A 19,523-nucleotide genomic window follows, 5' to 3' on the forward strand; every position below is an offset into this window, starting at 1 on the left:
CTTCTGAGTAGACATGCATAGGATTGGGCTCTAAGTCAACTTTATTTTCCTGTTAATTTTAGCTATTACAATTAAAAAACAATAAAACTATGTATGTAGCCAACAGAAAGAGTGAGCCTCAGAATGAAAGTAGATTTGAAGGTCTAAGGGTACAATCTTATCCACACTTTCCTGGGAGCAAGCCCCATTGACTCTAATGGGACTTAATTCTAAGTAGACATGCCTAGGTTTGGGCTCTAAGATTTTATTTTCCTGTTAAGGCTAGTTATTGTAATTTTTAAAAAGGACAGTATGGAGCCAGGAGAAAGAGCCACAGAATGAATGTAGGTCTAAGGGTACAATCCTCAGCACACTTTCCTGGGAGTAAGCCCTATTGACTAGAATGGGACTTACTTCTGAGTAGGCATGCCACACTTTCCTGGGAGTAAGCTCCATTGACTAGTGGGACTTACTTCTGAGTAGACATGCCACACTTTCCTGGGAGTACGCCCCATTGACTCTAGTGGGACTTACTTCTGGGTAGACATGCCACACTTTCCTGGGAGTAAGCCCCATTGACTCTAGTGGGACTTAGTTCTGAGTAGACAGGCAGAGGCTATCTCTAAGCCGCCTTGATTGTCCTGTTCTCGCTGGTTACTGTCGTTCCAAAAAGGACATTATGTAGCCAAGAGAGAGCCCCCAAATGAAGGCGGATCGGAGGCCGGATGGGACTTGGTGTCCCTGCCCGGAGAGGCGCGGGTGGTCCTTCTCCTCCTCCTCCTCCTCCTCCTCCCAGGCCGGCGTGCCAGGCGGGGGAGGGCTGCGGGGGGGCTGGCGCCGCGGAGAAGCGGGTGGGGATGCGGGGAAGAGGGGCGGAGAGGGCGCTGCCGCCCGCCTCCCTCCTCCCTCCTGCTGAGCCGGGAGGGGAGATTGCTCGGCCGGGACGGGGACGGGGAAGGGCCGGCCCGGAAGGGGACCAGCCAGGCGCCTGCGATGCGCGCTCGGCCGCCCCGAGTAGCCCGCAGCGGCTGAGCCCGTCTTTGCGCCCCGAGCTCCGCGCGCTCCGCAGGCAGCGCCCCGCCGCCCGGGCTGGCCCGCGCCGCTGCCATGGGGCTGCCCACGCTGGAGTTCAGCGACTCCTACTTGGACAGCCCCGACTTCAGGGACCGGCTCAAGTGCCACGAAGTGGAGCTGGAGCGCACCAACAAGTTCATCAAGGAGCTCATCAAGGACGGCGGCCTCCTGGTCGGCGCTCTCCGCAGTGAGTGGGCTGGGGGGGGGAGAGGGGGCGCGGGCTCTTCTTTTGTTTGAATGGGGCCGGGGCCAGGCGCGCCCCTCCTGGTGGCCGAGAAACTTTCCCTTCTCCCAGCTCCCTTGGCTGGCTCTCCGTCCGCCCTGCTTCTCCATCCAGCCGCTGTGATCAAGAATTGCGCACCTTTTTGCGTTCTTCTCTCAGTCTCAAGCTCTGTGCATGGGAAAAAAAAAGATTTGTTTTATTTATTTATCAGTCACATTTTTATACCACCCTTCCTTCCAAGGAGCAGAAGGTGGGGCACACAGTTCTTCTTTCCCTCCTTTTGTCCTCACAACAACCCTGCAAGGTTGGTGAGGCTGAGAGGGAGGGAGAGATAGAGACTGCCTAAGGCAGGGTTTTTCAATCTTTTTCAGCTCTTGGCACACTTACAAGGTACTAAAAGTGTCAAGGCACACCATCAGTTTTTGGACAATTGACAAGGCACACCATGTTGTTGGTGTGGGGCTTACATCCCCCAATGGTTCTACTAATAAGTGACCCTCCCACAAATGCCCAAGGCACACCTACAGACCATTCACCACACATCAGTGTGCCATGGCACACTAAAGTTACCCAGGAAGCTTCATGGCTGAGCCAGGATTTGAACCTGTATTTATCCTGTGCAGTATATTTATCCTGTGCAGTGTATAGTTCTTCCCCTTCTTTTGTCCTCACAACAACCCTGCAAGGTAGATGAGAGAGAGAGAGAGCCTGAGGTTACCCAGAAAACTTCATGGTTGAGGCAGAATTTGAACCTGGATCTATCCTGTGCGGTGTATTTAATAAAATGTGCATCTTTCTTGGTTCTTTTCTCATAGTCCCAAGCTCTGTGCATAGAAAAAAAGATTTATTTTGTTTATCAATCACATTTTTGTACCACCCTTCCTTCTAAGGAGCTCAAGGTGGTGTACATAGTTCTTCCCCTTTTTGTCCTCACACACAACCCTGTGAGGTAGAGTGATAGTGCCTGGCCCAAGGTCACCCAGGAAACTTCGTGGCTGAACAGGAGTTTGAACCTATATCTATCCTGCGTGGTGCTTCAGCCAGTGTATTTGAAAAGTGCATCTTAGTTATTTTCTCATAGACTAGCTCTGTGTGTAGAAAAATATATGTCACTGTTTTTAGTAATGTGAGCATGGCTCTTTATAGAAGAATGAGAGTACAGGATCTGTCCTGAGCTTCCAGTTTGTAGGGTGAGCAGATACAAAGTGGGACAGAATGCCTATACCTTTAACTATTTATAGAAAAGGGAATGTTGGCAGTTGCAGCTCAACCTGAAAGGGTTTAAAAAGCAACACCTGCCAAAATTTTCTCTTCTCTACAATGTTTTGGTATAGGCCAGTGGCTCCTAAACTGTGGGTTGGTACCCACTGGTGGGTTGCCAACCGGTGATGGAAAGATTGGACAACTCATTGCCTCAAACCATGAGGTCTATTCGGAAATCAGATACTATAGCTGCTAATTACCCTGCAAAGAGCTCAGCTCCTGCAGTTTGCAAGCATGTGTAGATGTAGGGAGATGAGGGTCTTTTTAATTGTTATTATTACTTTTGAGATCCCCCTATTTAAAAGACTGGTAAACCTAAGTGGGTCCTGACAGAGTGTCATTTAAAAAGTGGGACCCAGTACTTACAACTTTGGGAACCACTGGTATAGGCACTGTGTCCCCCTTTGTATCTGGTAACCCTACCAATCTGAAATTTCTTGCAGCTGGATACAATGCATGTTTGCCCAGAAATAGGTTTTGCTGTGTTTAAATAGAGACTTCTCTGGTATATAGATTGCATGGAATTGTAGCTTCTGTATATTGTTTGAGTAAATATGTTTAGCATTACACAGCAATCTTATGCACCTATACTACTGGGGAAAATGTTTTTTCTAAAGCCATTGAGCTCAGTGGGGATTACTTTTGATTAGCTTGCTCATCCCTGAAGGACTGGGCTGTAAGCACCTCTGAGTGAAATGGATCTTGCTCCTAAGAAAGCTTTCATAGGGCTGCAGGATGGCAGCATCATTCAAAACAAGTTTACTCAGAAGTAACTCCTACTAAATTCAGTAGCTTCTTATGCCCAGGTAAGGATTGCATCTGTTAACATTTCTGAGTCTGAGCAACTTGCAAAATGGAAAAATACTGTACAAATGAGAAGGCTAAATAAGAGTGGATCTTAAAAAAATGCACTCTAAAAGCATAATGTATAAGTAACTGCAGACTGAAATTCATCCAGATTAGGCCTCCTGTATGTTTATTTTCTTGGGAAAATGTACATAGGATTGTGTATTCTTGTGTGTAATGTACCCATATAACCAACATGTGGATGTAAATGCATGCATGCATGATAATAGTATATATCTGTGTACTAGAGAGTCAGTACTAGCTCTCATGGTACATGTGACTGGGTGTACTTGTCCCAAACTTGTTGGGACTGATGCCTGCTTACTAATAAGTATTCCCATGGAATTTAGTGATTTTACTTTTTGGCAAGTTTGTGAAGGACTAGGACACTGAGTTGTTAAAAGTGTCATTTTTTTTTTATTTGCTGCTATGGTTTTCACCAAGTTGCTGTTCTTTGTATTGTCTAGTCTGGAAGGTTATTGAAGTTCTGCTTAAGATGCAAGGCAGAGGCTGCAATACTCATCTGGGAGTAAGCTCAACTGACTATAATGGGATTTACTTCTGAGTAGACATGTCTAGGATTGGGATCTTAGACTTTTTCTCACTAGAAACCTTTCTTCCAATTGACTCAAGAGCAGCTTCCCTCAAGTTACTACCCATTTTTGACCTTCCAAAAATTTGGTGGGAAAAGGGAGGGTGACTGACCCAAAGCCTTCTTATGTGCTTTGTGATTGGAGAGGAGTGAACCTGAGTCCCCTTGGGTACCCAGTCCCCCCCCCCTTCCTATGGGGGTGTTAAAATTTGGAGGGGTGTTATGGTGTTAAACATTTTTGTGTTCCCAGGTGCCAGATGCCTTGACTACCCCACTGATTGTAGTAAACCCTCACCTTTATCTTTAAAGCTTCATTAATCCTGTGCATGGCTATACAGGAGTAAGCCCCACTGAAACTCCATCAAACCTGCTTCTGAGATGTGTGTGTCACAGTACAGCCTTAAAAACCATATTTGATGATGCCACTCTTTGCACTGAATTCCTGGTATGTAAAAGCCCTTCAACAGTCATGTTGCTTATGTACGTGGACTACGTTTTTCCGATAACTTTGTTCATCCTTGTGCAAGAGCTGGGTTGCAGGACTTGTGTACCAAACAGTAGTGAAGTTTTGAAAGGGTTTTGCTCCGCTGTGTATTTCTGCAGTCCTGGATGTTCTTCTCTCTCCATAGAACCTGACTCCACATAAACATGTTTAGGAAGTTGGGAAAGGAACAGAAGCTTGATGTTAACCCCTGACATTCCTTGTCACTCTGTGTAGTGGTTGTAATATAGACTGAGGTTATTTCATACGTGTGCTTTGTAAATGTGCACCCTCAGCTTTTTGGTAAAGGTTAAGTTGGTTATTGCTAAATGTTTCTGTCTTAGGTGTTTAACAAGCTCGGGTTATAATCTATTCCCAGCTAACCAAAGACGCTTTTTGATCAGAGGAGGAAGGGAGATGCTTGCTGCCTGCCTTGTGGACTGTCAGGCCTTTTATGCCAGTCCTTCAATTGCATGTTTTATTCTCTAAAAGGAGGGGATTGTTTAATGCCAGCAAAAGGGTGAAATCTGCATAGCTGTGATCAGGTACTGTAGCTGGCTGTTTGAATTAACCCATATTTGCCCAACTTTGCATATATGCAACAGGGATCAAATGTGTACCCCTGTGGGCTGGGCAGAAATGGGTTAATCAAAATTTGTGTCATTGTCAGAAACAACTAGCCTCCACAACCAACAATGTGAATTAGGAGCACTATTTTTGTATGTGCTGCTTTTTAAAGGAACCTAAAGAGAATGACAGATACCTGCCCCAGGAGGCTTGCAGTCTTGATGGAGAAGAAAACAGAGGGAGGGAAGGGTAACAAGGGACCAACGAGAGCAACTCAATTTTGCATTTGGGTAGAAGATGCATATGTTCTTCTAAACCAGGGGTCTCCAAACCGCGGCCCAGGGGCCATATGCGGCCCGCAAGAAGCCTCTATCCGGCCCACGGCCAGCCTCTGATCCCAAGAGCCTCTGGCCCATTTGACCAAACACTACTGGAGTTGTGCTTGTGGGGTGGGGGAATGGGGGTCCATTTAAGTTGGACTGTGTTGGTGCATGGAGAAATCCCAGACAATTGAGCTCATTCATTCATTTATTCATTTATCTAAGTTCTGTCTCTAATGTATTTATTTAAATTTTATGTTTAATTTTTTCCCCGGCCCGTGACACTCTGCCAGATATTTGATGCGGCCCTTCAGCCAAAAAGTTTAGAGACCCCCTGTTCTAAACAGAAGATTAACTTTCTCTGGACCAGTGATTTTTAACCTTTTTCATCTCGCGGCACACTGGCAAGGCACTAAAATGGTCAAGGCGCACCATGAGCTTTTTGACAATTGACAAGGCACACTGTGCTGTCAGTGGGGGCTCACATCCCCTAATGGTCCTATTGATAAATGACCCTATCCCAAATTCCTGCGGTATACCTGGGGACCATTCGCAGCACACCAGTGTGCCACGGCACAGTGGTTGAAAACTTCTGCTCTAGATATTGATTGAACTGTTTTCAATGCTGGCCTGAGGTGCATTTGAAACAGGCTTGCAGAGATAACCCCTGGTGAGTGGATGGTGTTTTCTGTATGTGTGTTTATAATACCATGAAAATCAACCTTAGATGAATGAACTTTCAGGAAGAAATATAATATATATGTTTAGGTTGAACATCAGTGATCCAAAATGCTCCAGAATCACAAACTTTCTGAGCGCTGACAAGACACCACAAGTGGAAAATTTCATACCTGACCTCCTGTAATGGGTGATGGTTTAATGTATGCAAACTTTGTTTCATGCACAAAACTATTTAGAATATTGCATACCTTTATGCTATGTGTATAAGGTGTACAGTGGGTTCTCTATTTGTAGATTTGGAATGGCACAAATTTGACCCACTGTGGGTTTGGAACCCCTGGCTGGAGGACCCACAGAAGACTTCCTGGACACAACCCCTGGTTGCTTCTAGGTCAGGAGATCCTCTTTGTGTTCTCCAGCCAAAGGTTAGGAACCCACATTGGGTCAAATCTGAGCTATTCTGTGAACAGAACTCCTGCGGAGGCCGAGGACTGATCTATATGTGAAACATAAAATGAATTTTGTGTTTAGATTTGGGCCCCATCCCTAAGATATCTCATTATGTATATGCAGATATTCCAAAACTTAAAAAAAAAAAAAATTGGAACACTTCTGGTCCCAAGCATTTTAGGTAAGGGATACTCAATCCGTAATTGGTAATGAGGTTTCACTGATCTCTGTTGAGAAAAGAAAAGGGTTGTCAGATTGCAACTTGGACAGCCCTCTGGTCTCCATAACAGCTTCATAGTTGTAAGGAGAAGGCACCTGGAAGCTTCTCTTGAATGGCATCTTGTGTCTTTGTCTATGTTGCTGTCAAGAGTAGGCAAAAGGACAGGGAGAAAAGCGTAATGACAGATGCTACAGGCACTGACTTTCATGCAGTTCAAAAGCATTTAAAAGACAGGGAGGTTCTCTGAGTTGCATCCTGGGAGCCCGAACAAGGATCTTATTCCTCCAGTTACTTTAATTTAGCATAGAGGTCTTCAGCTGGCCACTTCTAAGCCAGATCCTGGGCCCATTCCAAGTTCCTGTATCTCACAGTGGTACACCCAAGACAATAGGATACCTGTATCTTGTTGCCACTACCTTGAATCTTGCATTCAGAGATGAGCTACTTGCATATAGTCATCATGGCTTGTAAGCTGTAATGGATTTTTCCATTGTAATTCTGTCCAATCCCCAAGGCAGCTAGGCCACCTGCCACCAGAACATTCCACAGATTAATCACAAGCTGGGTAAAGCACTAAACACATTGATGGTTCTCTATAAAAGAAATAGTAAAAACAGATACCCAAAAAAGAAACGGTGTCTTACTTCTGTGGCTCTTAGGTCTGTCTTAGTGTCTTTACAGCCATTATTTTTGACAGGTTCTGGTTATTGTAGATTAAGTTCTTGCCTGAGGGGGGACATGACTGAGATATACAAAATTATGCAGGGGATGGAGAGAGTGGATAGGGAGATGCTCTTTACACTCTCACATAACACCAGAACCAGGGGACATCCACTAAAATTGAGTGTTGGGAGAGTTAGAACAGACAAAAGAAAATATTTCTTTACTCAGCATGTGGTTGGTCTGTGGAACTCCTTGCCACAGGATGTGGTGATGGCGTCTAGCCTGGACGCCTTTAAAAGGGGATTGGACAAGTTTCTGGAGGAAAAATCCATTACAGGGTACAAGCCATGATGTGTATGTGCAACCTCCTGATTTTAGAAATGGGCTATGTCAGAATGCCAGATGCAAGGGAGGGCACCAGGATGAGTTCTCTTGTTCTGGTGTGCTCCCTGGGGCATTTGGTGGGCCGCTGTGAGATACTGGAAGCTGGACTAGATGGGCCTATGGCCTGATTCAGTGGGGCTCTTCTTATATTCTTATGTAAGGAATACTGTGGGGAAAAGGAAGTAGTTTGGTAATCTTTGCTTAGCCTGTATACCATAGATGCAGACAATATTGAGCAATAACTATTTTTTCTAAAGAAACCTCTAATAAAGCAGCCGAGTAAAACTGTTGAGTCAACCATGAACTCTTTGCCTTGATTTCTAGAAGTTTCTTGCCATTAATACATGGTTGCCATTGGAGTGGAAGATGTAATTGCTGTTGTGATCCGTAAGAGGCTTTCCAAAGAATATACTCATCCCATCTTCTCTCCTTTCCTGTTAGGGCCAGACTAGGCAATGTGCTTAGAGTGTGTGTCTGTTGTGCAATAGCATCTCCAAGGTGGTGGTGGGTGTTAGATCTAGATCTGGAGTACAGTGAAGGGAAAGACTTTAATCTGTTATTCCTGACGTGGCTCCAATTCAAATTGAATATGTGCATCTTTCTCTCTCTCCCCACCCCTTTTTCAAATCCGATCCAGTGCCTTTTTTGGGAAGGGTGTTAAATTGCAAAGCAGCGTCTAATATAAATCAGTCTGTTATAAGGGAGTTGAGTGTAACATTTAGGTCAACAAACTCCCAGCTTTGTCCCCCTCCCCATTGACATACTGCTTGTTTGAAATTGCCTGCTCCTATTCCAGATGCTTTGCGGGATATCATAGCTTTTAAATTCGAGGTCACATCTGAATATTACGTTCTTGTTTCCATTAACAACAACAACAACAACAAAAAATCCCTCCTGAAATGTCGGCTCAAAAGAAGCACATATTTCTCACGGTTCTTTGGAATTTGTTTGCTTTAACAGCCCTTTTGTGTTGACTGGTTTTATGTCTCAAGCAGGGCCTGAGACATTCCAGTGACTTCAGTGGAAAACCATATCTTAGCTGGAAGGAAAGTCTTGGTGCGATTCTTGGAGTCTGTCTGCAGGGCAGGATTATTTCAGATCACAGCTTTGTGGGGGGGGGCATAGCTCACATGTTACTCCACCCTTCTCTAAAAGATTGTAAAACATATTTTGCTAAGTTCTGTTGATAGCAGTTGGAGTATAGTCCTGAAGCCACTTAGAACCAGTGTCCCATCTGTGATTTGGTTCAAATTCTTGGCAGGCTGGCAAGACCCTCTGTGTGTTGAAATGGCAGGTGTGGCCCCTTGGCTTCCCCAATGACAGGGTACTGTGTGAGATCCAGTTTCCCAATCTGTATGTTTTTTTCCTAAGAAAGTAGACAGGGAAGACGATGAAATCATGTATTTGAAGCATCCTCTTGGCTCAAACCAAAGGCCTATGTAGACCAATGTTCTGTTTTCCAGAGTGGGCAACCATTTGCTCCTGGAAGCCCACAAACAAGGGTTAAAGGCTTACAATACCCCTCTCTTGACACATCTGGTATTCAGTAGCACCCTGATAACACATTCATCATGATTAGTAGCCGTTAATGGACTTGCCCTTTCGGAGTCTGCTAATTACACTTTTAAAGCTATCTAGGCTAGTGGCCATCACCACATCCTGTGGCAATGCATTCCATGAATTGATGACATGCTGCCTGGTAAAATACTGCCTGTCTTCTAGTGTTATGAGAGAGCTAGAAACTTGTTGCTCCATTTTCCACAGCGTGTATCATTTTATAAGCTTTAGGGCACATTCCTAACCAGGTCCACTCAGAAGTAAGTCCTATTTTGTTCAATAGGGCTTACTCTCAGGAAAGTGTGGTTAGGATTGCAACCGCAATCATGTTTCTCCTGTTGCTTATTTCCCCTCTGTCTCTTAAACTAAGAGGTTTCCCTCATTGGAGAGATGCTCCAGCCCCCTGGTTAACTTGTGTTGTCGTCTTCTGCCTCAGCATGGGAGAGGGAGGGAGGAATGTCAGTTTGCCTACCATGTGGAGCTTCTTGCTGGATTAGTGATGGTATGAGTCAAGTCTAAGTGAAGAACACAAAATCCTAAGTAATGGGATTTCTGGGGACACCTGGGAGATTCTGCCAACGGCAATAACCAGCTCTCTGCTTCATACACTGCATCAAGGAAATGATTAGTGATCTTGTGCGCTTTCTTCCTAGGTACGTCTGCAACGTTTCTCTTTCTTTAACCACCTAAAACCCACTCTCTTAAATATGGAAAGTGGTTTCAGAGTTAGGGCCCAATCCTGAGCTGGGTCAGTGTGGCATTGACCTCCAGTACTGAGGTGGGTGTACCTTTCAGCACATTCAGCACACCCTATGCTGAGCCAGCGCTGATGCTGGCACAGTGCCAATTGGCGCTGAACCCAGCACTGGCTGAACACTGCCCAGAGCTATGTAAGAGCTCCTGATGGTGTTGAGGGCTTTCGGATTGGTGGGGAGGTGTTTTGGGGCAGGGGAGGAACTGTTGTGGAAGGGGGGCAGGACTAGCAGACCTTTGCTCCGCTGGATCCTGAACTCTGTGTCAGGATTTCTGGCCCAACGCAGAGTCACTCAACTCTGCGCCAGCAAAATAACCAGTGCAGACTTGAGAAACCCCATTGCAGGGCTTGGGGCTTTTCCCTGGGGAGAAGGGGACATAAGTCCCCTTTCGCTGAGGAGACCTCCGTTGTCTGCTGCAGGATGTAGTGGTGTTTTGATGCCATTGCACCCAGTAATGCTGCTGTCTTTAGGATTGGGCTATCAGTCATTGAACAAATCTTTATTATGTTGCCCCCAACCATCTTTGAAATATATGGAAATGGAGATATATATATGGAGATGGAAAGTTTAATCAAGTCAGCAAAATGTTTTGGGCTGCAGTATAGCTGCAAACTAAACTGACTTCCCCCCCCTTCTGCTTCCTGCCCCTAAACACAGTGTGGAGCTGTGTCTTGACCTAGCTGCTCAGCTCTCAGAAAATGTACCTTAATCAAATGCTTAGTAATTTTTGTTCAGGAAAATTCTATGAAGAAATAAACACTAGGGGTACCAGTCTTCTCCACATGGGAATTTATCCCCTTAGGGGGCAAAGGCTGGTGAGGTGTGCAGGCTTCTCATTTCCCACACTGGTGCTGCCTATGAGCATGTACTGGTGGGATGGAAGAAGCATGGGAGCATCTTGCACCTGGATGGGGGAGGCTATACCTTTTGCCGTGCTTTTGAAGAAATTGATCTCATGTGAAAGCAAAACCTGAGCTTGTAAAGGCTTGCATAAAACCCAGAATTGCCAGGGAGATTCAGGTGAACATACAAAACCTTGACTAATTTGAGGTTTGGGGGGTCATCTAGGAAACTGCCATACTAAATTGAAGCAGTTGGTCCATTGTGTATCCTTACTGGCAGCAGCCGGTCAGTTTCAGGCAAGGGTCCATTGGCATAGCTATGGGGGCAGCAGCGCCGGTTAAATATTGCAGTATTGTTGCCATCACTGCCCCAGAATGGCTGTGGTGGTGAGTGGGAGGGGCCGCTTACATAGCTCATTGCAGCGCCTGCAATACTTACCGCATGCCCCCCCGTAGATATTCTACTGCAGGGGCCTTTCTGAGCTCTACCTAGAGATGCCTGGGATCAAACCCGAGACCTTCTGCATGCAAGGCAAATGCTGAGCTACAGCTGTTCCCCCCCCCTCCCATATTCAGATAGGGCACCTCACTAAGTTAGATTTGTCCCTTCCTACCAGTGGGTTTCCCCTCTTTCTTCCTCCCAAGAAAAAGACAGGATGATCCACACTGGGCATGCATTATGAACTGCAGAACGCATCATGAATGTACCAGCAGAACTACAACGTTTGCTCAAAGCTTGACGAAGTGGCCTGCCTCCTTGATTCAGAGTGCAGGTGAAACTGGTGTGCAACTTCCTAAGAAAAATGCAGTATGGCAAAGGTCTGAGGGCTGCTTTAGGCAGGAGCTGTGCTCCCGTTTTTGCTCACCCTTGTATTCCCATGTTCACTCTTGACCTTTTGCTTCCAGGCTCCTTAAGCCTGGCAATATTTGCTCACTTCCTTATTTACTTATTTATTGACTGAATGGCTGGCTGCCGGGCAGGCAGTTATGTTTGAGAAGAGGTGGGGATTGGTGTAAAGAGCTGCTGATGTCACAAAGGCATCTGTGTCTTCCCTAAATAGGAAAAGCAGAACTATTTGCTTGTGCATTTGAGATTGTGTGGGAGGGGGGATTCCCACAGTTCCCTAAACGCATCCTACTACTTCCCCTCTTTCATTTTGACAGTGATATATATCTTAAGCCTACACTAGCAAAGCAATATATGAAGCTACCTTATATGGAGTCCATCTAGCTCTGTATTACCTCTGCTGGTGGAGATCCTTTGGGATTTCAGACGGGTTTCTTTCCTAAGCCTACCTGTAAATAATAATAATTCAGCAGGGAGATGTGGGCAGACTGGCAATGTGGGGGCAGGAGTCTGCGACTTGCAAGCTAGAAGGCTGCATGATAGTTTTAATCTCTGAGATGTCAAGGTTGAAACTATGACCTCTGACTTGGCAGTTGGTTGTTTTAAAGATTTCTATGCTGCTTTTAGAGTGGTTTGCAGCATAAAATATAAAATGTAATAATAAAACTTTTAAATAAAAACTTTAAAAACAATTAACAATTGGTGTGGTTAAGAAATAGAATTAAAACAGGAACAACATAACAGAAGAGTTAAAAAGGGTCCCCAAGAGTTCCCTCCTTTCTCAGACACCAGATGGAATACATATGTTTTTAAACCCTGCCAGAAACCATACAAAATGGGAACCTTTCACAGACTTTCTGACAATTGGTTCCAAAGTCCATGGTGCCACTACAGAAAAGGTCCTGCATCTTCACACCATCTGCTTGGCTTCAGATGATGGCAGTATCCTAAGCAGGGCCCTGTATGATGATCATAGGGGGTGTGCAGGATTATATGGGGGAAGGCGGGCATTGTGTTATCCTGGTCCTATGCCTTATAGGACTTTAAAGGTCATCACCAACACCTTGAATTGAGTTCAAAATGGATTGGGCAGCTGGTGTAGCCACCAGAGCAACATCATGGCAGGAGCAACACACCAAGCCCAGGTGACCAACCAGGTCACCACTTTCTGCACTAACGGCAACTTCCAAGCTTTCTTCAAGGATTACCCCTTGAGTAGTGTTCAAGTTATGATTGTTAAGAGCAAAGTTTCAGAGTAGGCTACAGTGCTTCAGTATTGCTGGAAGTCCTGGTCAGAGTCACACGAAAAGCACATAGAGCTCTGCCTGCTGAGCCAAGCCTCCTACCACTGTTCATTGCATTGCTGGTCTCACTGCCATGCGGCAGGGGTTTGGGGGTCCTGTGAGTACCACCAGACACCATCTTAAGTACCACCGATGGTACAAGTACCACTGGTTGAGAAATACTGTTCTAAGATGTTTGCTTATTAGGGTTTCCAACTTTCAGGGCACCATGAACCTCTTGTTGCAAAGGAGTTAGTTGATTAAGGTTCTACATTAATTTTGGGGGTATATGTTTTGGGGGTATGTAGTTGTTTCTACCTCTGGATCCAAAACAGCTGGGTTGAAATTCCGCTGGTGCTGCTGCTTGCTGAGGCACAAACCCAGTGCAGAGTTTCTTTGTGCTTACAGAATATCTGTGAGTGTGCTGGTGCTCCTGCCCCTGTGTACCACAGCCCTGTTATGATGGAGAGCACTTGTTTAGTGACAGATTCTCTTTATGGGGAGACTGGAGGTGAGGCTGCAGTGTGCATTGTGGCAGGGAAGGCATGGCCCAGATATTCTGAGAGTATGGGCAGTTTCTTGCAGAACCTCTGAGCTGGGCTGCAGCCTTTACTGTATGCGATCCTAGTGGTAGTGAATGATTTTTGTTGTGCATAAGAGCTATGTGAAAGTTTAGTTTGGCACAAAATTTCAGATCCCAGCTTTTGTCATGCTGTTTTTGTTTGTCTGAAACTTGATATGGTTTCAGCGTAAAGGCTTTGCGTTCAGTCCCTTGAAAATTCATGCCAAAAAATACTGTTTCATTCAAAGTGTCTTTTTTTTTTTTTTTTAAGAAAGCTGTTTGTTTTTTCTCTGTCGGTCTGAATTGAATTTGGCTGAGTTTAATTGAATTGAATTTAGTTCTGAGTGACACATGGTCTGTTATGCCCCGTGATGGCCTGTTGCAAGCATCTTCAATTTGTGATAGTCTAGCGATAAATTCCTTCAGCGTGATGCTGCATGCATGTAGACGCAAAATGTAGTCAATATGGTGCAGATCGATAATTCCTTTGTAAACAAGGGATTTTAACCCTTGCTTGCGTGGACATATGTGGAATGCAAAATCATGGGTCACTGCATGGAAAGAAGATGAGAAAGTTTAATCTAGTGGCGAGTGGGGAAGGAGCACATGTCACTCTTATCTTTCAGGGGTCTACTGAGAAGCAGTGGATCGATTCAAATTAAATCTTCTGACAGCCTCCTGGTACGTGTATGAGGTTTGGTTAGTCTGCCCCCATGCACAATGGAGTGATGTGCGAGAAGGGACTGTGGAATGCGTGCACTGATGCCCACCTGGTGGGTGGGGCCAGTGGGATGACATTATATGAACCAAGATTATATCTACATTAAACCTGAACGGAGTGGAAGAAAATAGGATGCAAATTCCAGTCCAAGCAGCTTAAGTCATTTCCTTCTAACGTTGCATGTACACAACAGAGATCAAATGTGTACACCTTTGGGCCAAGCAGAAATTGGTTAAGAGCAGTATTCTAACCTGCACCAATACAGCCAGGATGCAGTGTCCTGTGCTGTATCCTGTTCAAGTTGGGAGGCTGCTGGAGGTCATCACAGGGTAAGGGGATATTTTCTCCCTTGCCCCATGTACAACCCCAGCTTGCCTTATGGGGCTACTTGGATCTGCACCAGCTATTTAGCTGTGACAAATTTGAGCAACCTACATAGGGCTCTGAGGCCTGAGTTTGGGGACCAAGATACAGTGTGTGCTGCCATGGCTGATCCTGCCCCCTCCTGGGCCAATCCTTCTTTTGTTCCGCCCTTCTCCCACCCAGAAACACCCCTTCCCACCCCCGGAATGTTCTCCCACCCCCTGCACCACTTGTTTGCAACACTCACCTGCGCAGGAGTTGGAGCTGGTGCCGGTGCACATTGCACAATGTGCACAGTGCACATTGTTGTGCTGGTGTGGCTTGCTCCTGAGTCGGTGCAAACATGCTCTACGGCACATTTTGCAACACTTGGGAGCAGGTGCAGGGGGGCCGTGCCGGTGCAGCGGCATGTTTAGTTTGGGCTACCTGTGTGTCAAAATGGAACCTCTCAGTTAAGTAAGGATTTAAACTATTAATATTTACAATCTGACTTTTGCAAAGGTCATTTTGTGTGGATAATTTAAGGAACTTTTATTCTTCTTTTGCTGGATACTTAACTTTGCGATGTGACTGAGATAAATGGCTTCTGTTCAGAGGAAAATAGTTTTCGTTAATGTCGGTCTCATTACAGTGGAAACTGTGACCCTTGCTGAATCTGGATGGGTTCTCTTGGGGCCTTATAGACTGGGAATTGTTGTGGCAACCTGGCAATTTCCTGTTAGAATTAATTCTGAATCATTTTCTGCTTTATCAGTTCTTGGCAGCATCGGTTTGTTGGCATTAGCTATGTCCAGGACAAAGCGTGTGTGTGTGTGTGTGTGTGTGTGTGTGTGTGTGTGTGTGAGAGAGAGAGAGAGAGAGAGAGAGTTCTTGTCCATCTCAGGACAACATGCTGAGAGTCCTAGTTGAAGTAATTTACTTTCAGGAGTGAGTTATTCAGGACTATAAAGCAAGAATGACCTCTTATGAACAACCAAATACAATAACCTGATGAAATTGTCCATTTACAAGATGAAAGACAGATTAGCGCCTTATGTTACAAATACAGAGATTTGGCCTGATGCTCAGTGTTCACAATTTGTGTATGTGTCTTGTTAAATACAGATGTGGAATAGAACTTGTCCGCACAACTTAATACAGCTGGCTCTCTTTATATACGAATTCGCTGTCTGCTGATTGAATTTGCTTAACTGTGTGGGGCAGAACTGCTACCTACCTCTTGTTATCTGCCACGCTCTTCTCCTTATCCACTGTGCCAGAGGCTTCCAGGGGCTGCAGGGACCTTCAGAATGGCATCTGTGACCAGCGTTGAGCCCTTTAAAAGTGCCAATTGAAGCTTCTGCTGGTCATTTCAAAGGGGTCTGTGCTGGTTGTAGGTGCCATTCTGAAGGACCCTGCAACCCCTGAAAGGTCTCTGCAGCATTCAGAAATATTTTGTCACTTCCTGCTGCACACTGTTGACTTCCTGAGGGTCTCTGCTGGATTCTTCTAAAGACAGGAAAGGTACCCCTACCCCCCTTCAGGTCCTCATTGTACCTAACCCCATTGATCCCATAGGATCAGTTGTTCATTATCTGCAAATTCACTATCTGCTAGGGTTTCCAGGAACCTAACCTAGCAGATGACATACAGTCAGTTCTCTATATCACTGGAGTTGAATTTAAATCTGAGTGACTGACCAACAAGAGGTGGTAAGGAAATTGTGTCTTTGAAGGTGTGGTAAGGAGAAAATGTATTTAGGAAGGGCATTGTACCCCCTGCAAATTGGGCAGAGTCATCTTTTAAAGTGGGGTCTGCTTACATTTAGCAGGAGGAGAGCATCTATCCCTCCTTATCCCATGCATAACAAATAGCACCTCCCTATGCTGTTTCTTATTTAAAGGAAAATAGAAAGAGTGGGGACACTCCCTATATCTCAACCATCAAACTGCAAACCTTAGCCAACCAGGATCTAAAAATAACTCTCCTTTTTGTCTTCTTTCTCTATGTTTTGTTAAATAACTATAGATTTTAATTTCAACCTGCAGCACTTCCAGCCCAAAACATAAAGGAGAAGCCCTGCACTCTGCCCCCACCCACCCCAAGAAAATCATCAACTGCTTTAGAAGGGAGAGGGGAAAATCCCTCCCGTTCTTCATCAAACACCTCCCAGTCCCATGTGACACCCAGTAACAACTGTTCTGTCATGGAAAACTTTGAACTTTAAAAGTTGGACGGCCAAAAGAAAGGGCAAGTCCCAGCATGTTTATTAGCAACGATTGAAAGTAGCTTGAAAAATCATCTGTACAGTCTGCTGAAACTGCACTTTCACTGTAATGTGATGCTCTCAGCTCCAGAACAGCCACTGCAAGCCCCAAACCTGCAATCTCTTGATTAATCAGGCACCTCCAAAGACTCCAAGTACCAATCGGGTGCTTCCAGCAAGTTCAGGTCTTTCATTAAGGGTGGGACCAGAGAGACATAAAGTGGGACACAAAGAGAGTCTGGTCCAACAAGAAGCTGACGGAACATACCAAGATCCAGGTCTACCGAGCTTGCGTCCTGAGTACACTTCTGTACTACAGCAAGTCATGGACTCTTCGCTCACAACAGGAGAGGAAACTGAGCGCTTTCCACATGCGCTGCCTCCGACGCATCCTCGGCATCACCTGGCAGGACAAAGTTCCAAACAACACAGTCCTGGAACGTGCTGGAATCCCTAGCATGTATTCACTGCTGAAACAGAGACGCCTGCGTTGGCTCGGTCATGTCGTGAGAATGGATGATGGCCGGATCCCAAAGGATCTCCTCTATGGAGAACTCGTGCAAGGAAAGCGCCCTACAGGTAGACCACAGCTGCGATACAAGGACATCTGCAAGAGGGATCTGAAGGCCTTAGGGATGGACCTCAACAAGTGGGAAACCCTGGCCTCTGAGCGGCCCGCTTGGAGGCAGGCTGTGCAGCATGGCCTCTCCCAGTTTGAAGAGACACTTTGCCAACAGTCTGAGGCTAAGAGGCAAAGAAGGAAGGCCCATAGCCAGGGAGACAGACCAGGGACAGACTGCACTTGCTCCCGGTGTGGAAGGGATTGTCACTCCCGGATTGGCCTTTTCAGCCACACTAGACGCTGTGCCAGAACCACCTTTCAGAGCGCGATATCATAGTCTTTCAAGACTGAAGGTTGCCAACAGGTGGGACCAGGCAAGGAATAACCACTACTGACTATGGATGACCATCATAACTACATTATTTAGTTATATCCAAAAACATATTCAGTCTTCATGGAGGGGGAGACAAATAGCTTTCTCAGGCTGGATTCAGCCCATGGGCTTTATGTTTGACACCCCTAATCTAGAGACCATTTAGCCACTTGGCTAAATGACTTCGCAGCTCATTATCTTCAGGATGCTTCTTGACTCATTTCCTGCAAATCTCTTCTTAAAAAGGCACCTTTTTCCATGAAAGCTTTGGCATTGTTCCCTGTTGTCCCCATTCCCTTTTTTTAGCCAAATTCAAGTCTGTGTAACTGAAACAATAGCATATGCTTGCTTTATTTACCTTCTCCTCTGCCCCCTGTTTCTCCCCTGCCCCCCATTCTGTCCCTTGTGGCAATATCCTGATTCAAACCCCCAGGACAGGAACCTGCTTCTTCCACTTGATGTAAGATGCTGTGTAAGCTGCTGGTGCTTGATAAATAAAAATATCTTAAATCCTTGTGTAGGTCCTGATAGATTGCAAGCATCTTTGAGCATGATTTATCCTCCAGGGAGATGGCAGCTGCTGTGTTCACTGAGGCATGTCATTTTTAATGTAGCTTGCAAGGGTTATCTGGTGCTTAACTTCACATGCCTTCCACAGCAAGATCTTGTTTCATGCCAACTCCTGCAACGGTCTGAACTTTTCGGCCCAGTTCTTGCTCTACTTCAGGGTTGAATTTAGCCCTGTCTCCCCCTGTGTGTTTTTTTTTTCTGACTCTACAGAAATAATAGTTGAATGCATCAGTTTGTGTTTGTGTGTAAGAGAAGCCAGCTGCTGTAAGCAGTCCTCTAGATCATGTGCCCGATCCAAGCTTTTTGATCAAAGGAAGCTAATCAAAGGGGGCTGCGTGTCATTAAGTGCTTAGGGCCTGAAGGAATTTCTCTTAGAATGTGTTTTATTTCCTCTAGCTCAAAAGGGTGCTTTCTTTTTATTCGTGAAAGGAAAGAGAGCTAAATATACAGATGCTTTAAAAAAAAATTCTGATTTTTTTTCCCCCCTCTCCCATCCTTGCAAAATGCAGATTCTCTCCACCCAAGTGTGGAAAACTTTGCCAGGAAAAAGGGTGAGCAAAGTTTCTCGTTCCCATGACCCTCACTCTAGATGTCGTGGTTGTTGTTCCATGGGCTCATGACTTGTAATGCCTAGATAACGACTTTAATTTCATATGTGATCCCACCCACCCACCCCCCCTGCTTCAGTGCAAGACAGTATAATCCATCTGACCTCTTTCTTGTTGCTTTTCATTTTTGTACAGGCACTGTTGGGAAACTTTTGCCCGATATAATATTGCAAGCTGTGTGCAAACTGTTGGCATTTTTAATGCTTGGTTTTACTTTTTACTTCTATAGTAAAAGAGCCAGGGTGGTCCTGTGTGGTGTTGGAATGCTTGGGCCTTTTTACACATTTTGTAGTGACAAACCTGGGTTTGCCACTACAAAGTACCTTCAGTAAAGGGCCATAGTCATATAAGAATATAAGAACAGCCCCACTGGATCAGGCCATAGGCCCATCTAGTCCAGCTTCCGGTATCTAACAGCGGCCCACCAAATGCTCCAAGGAGCACACCAGATAACAAGAGACCTGCATCCTGGTGCCCTCCCTTGCATCTGGC

The 19,523-nt window shown here is 45.4% G+C and overlaps 1 protein-coding gene across 2 annotated transcripts in view; it reads left to right on the forward strand.

The window, feature by feature from the left end:
* The first annotated feature begins 920 nt into the window (after positions 1 to 920).
* ARHGAP42 (Rho GTPase activating protein 42) overlaps positions 921 to 19,523 on the forward strand; it is a 161,845-nt gene continuing 143,242 nt past the window's right edge. For both annotated transcript variants that reach the window (XM_066619343.1, XM_066619344.1), the window contains exon 1: positions 921 to 1,240. In XM_066619343.1, the coding sequence (XP_066475440.1) occupies positions 1,087 to 1,240 (154 nt within the window). In that variant the 5' untranslated portion in view covers positions 921 to 1,086. The remainder of the gene's footprint in view (positions 1,241 to 19,523) is intronic.

The sequence above is a fragment of the Tiliqua scincoides genome, chromosome 3, assembly GCF_035046505.1.
Source record: "Tiliqua scincoides isolate rTilSci1 chromosome 3, rTilSci1.hap2, whole genome shotgun sequence".
NCBI lineage: Eukaryota > Metazoa > Chordata > Lepidosauria > Squamata > Scincidae > Tiliqua > Tiliqua scincoides.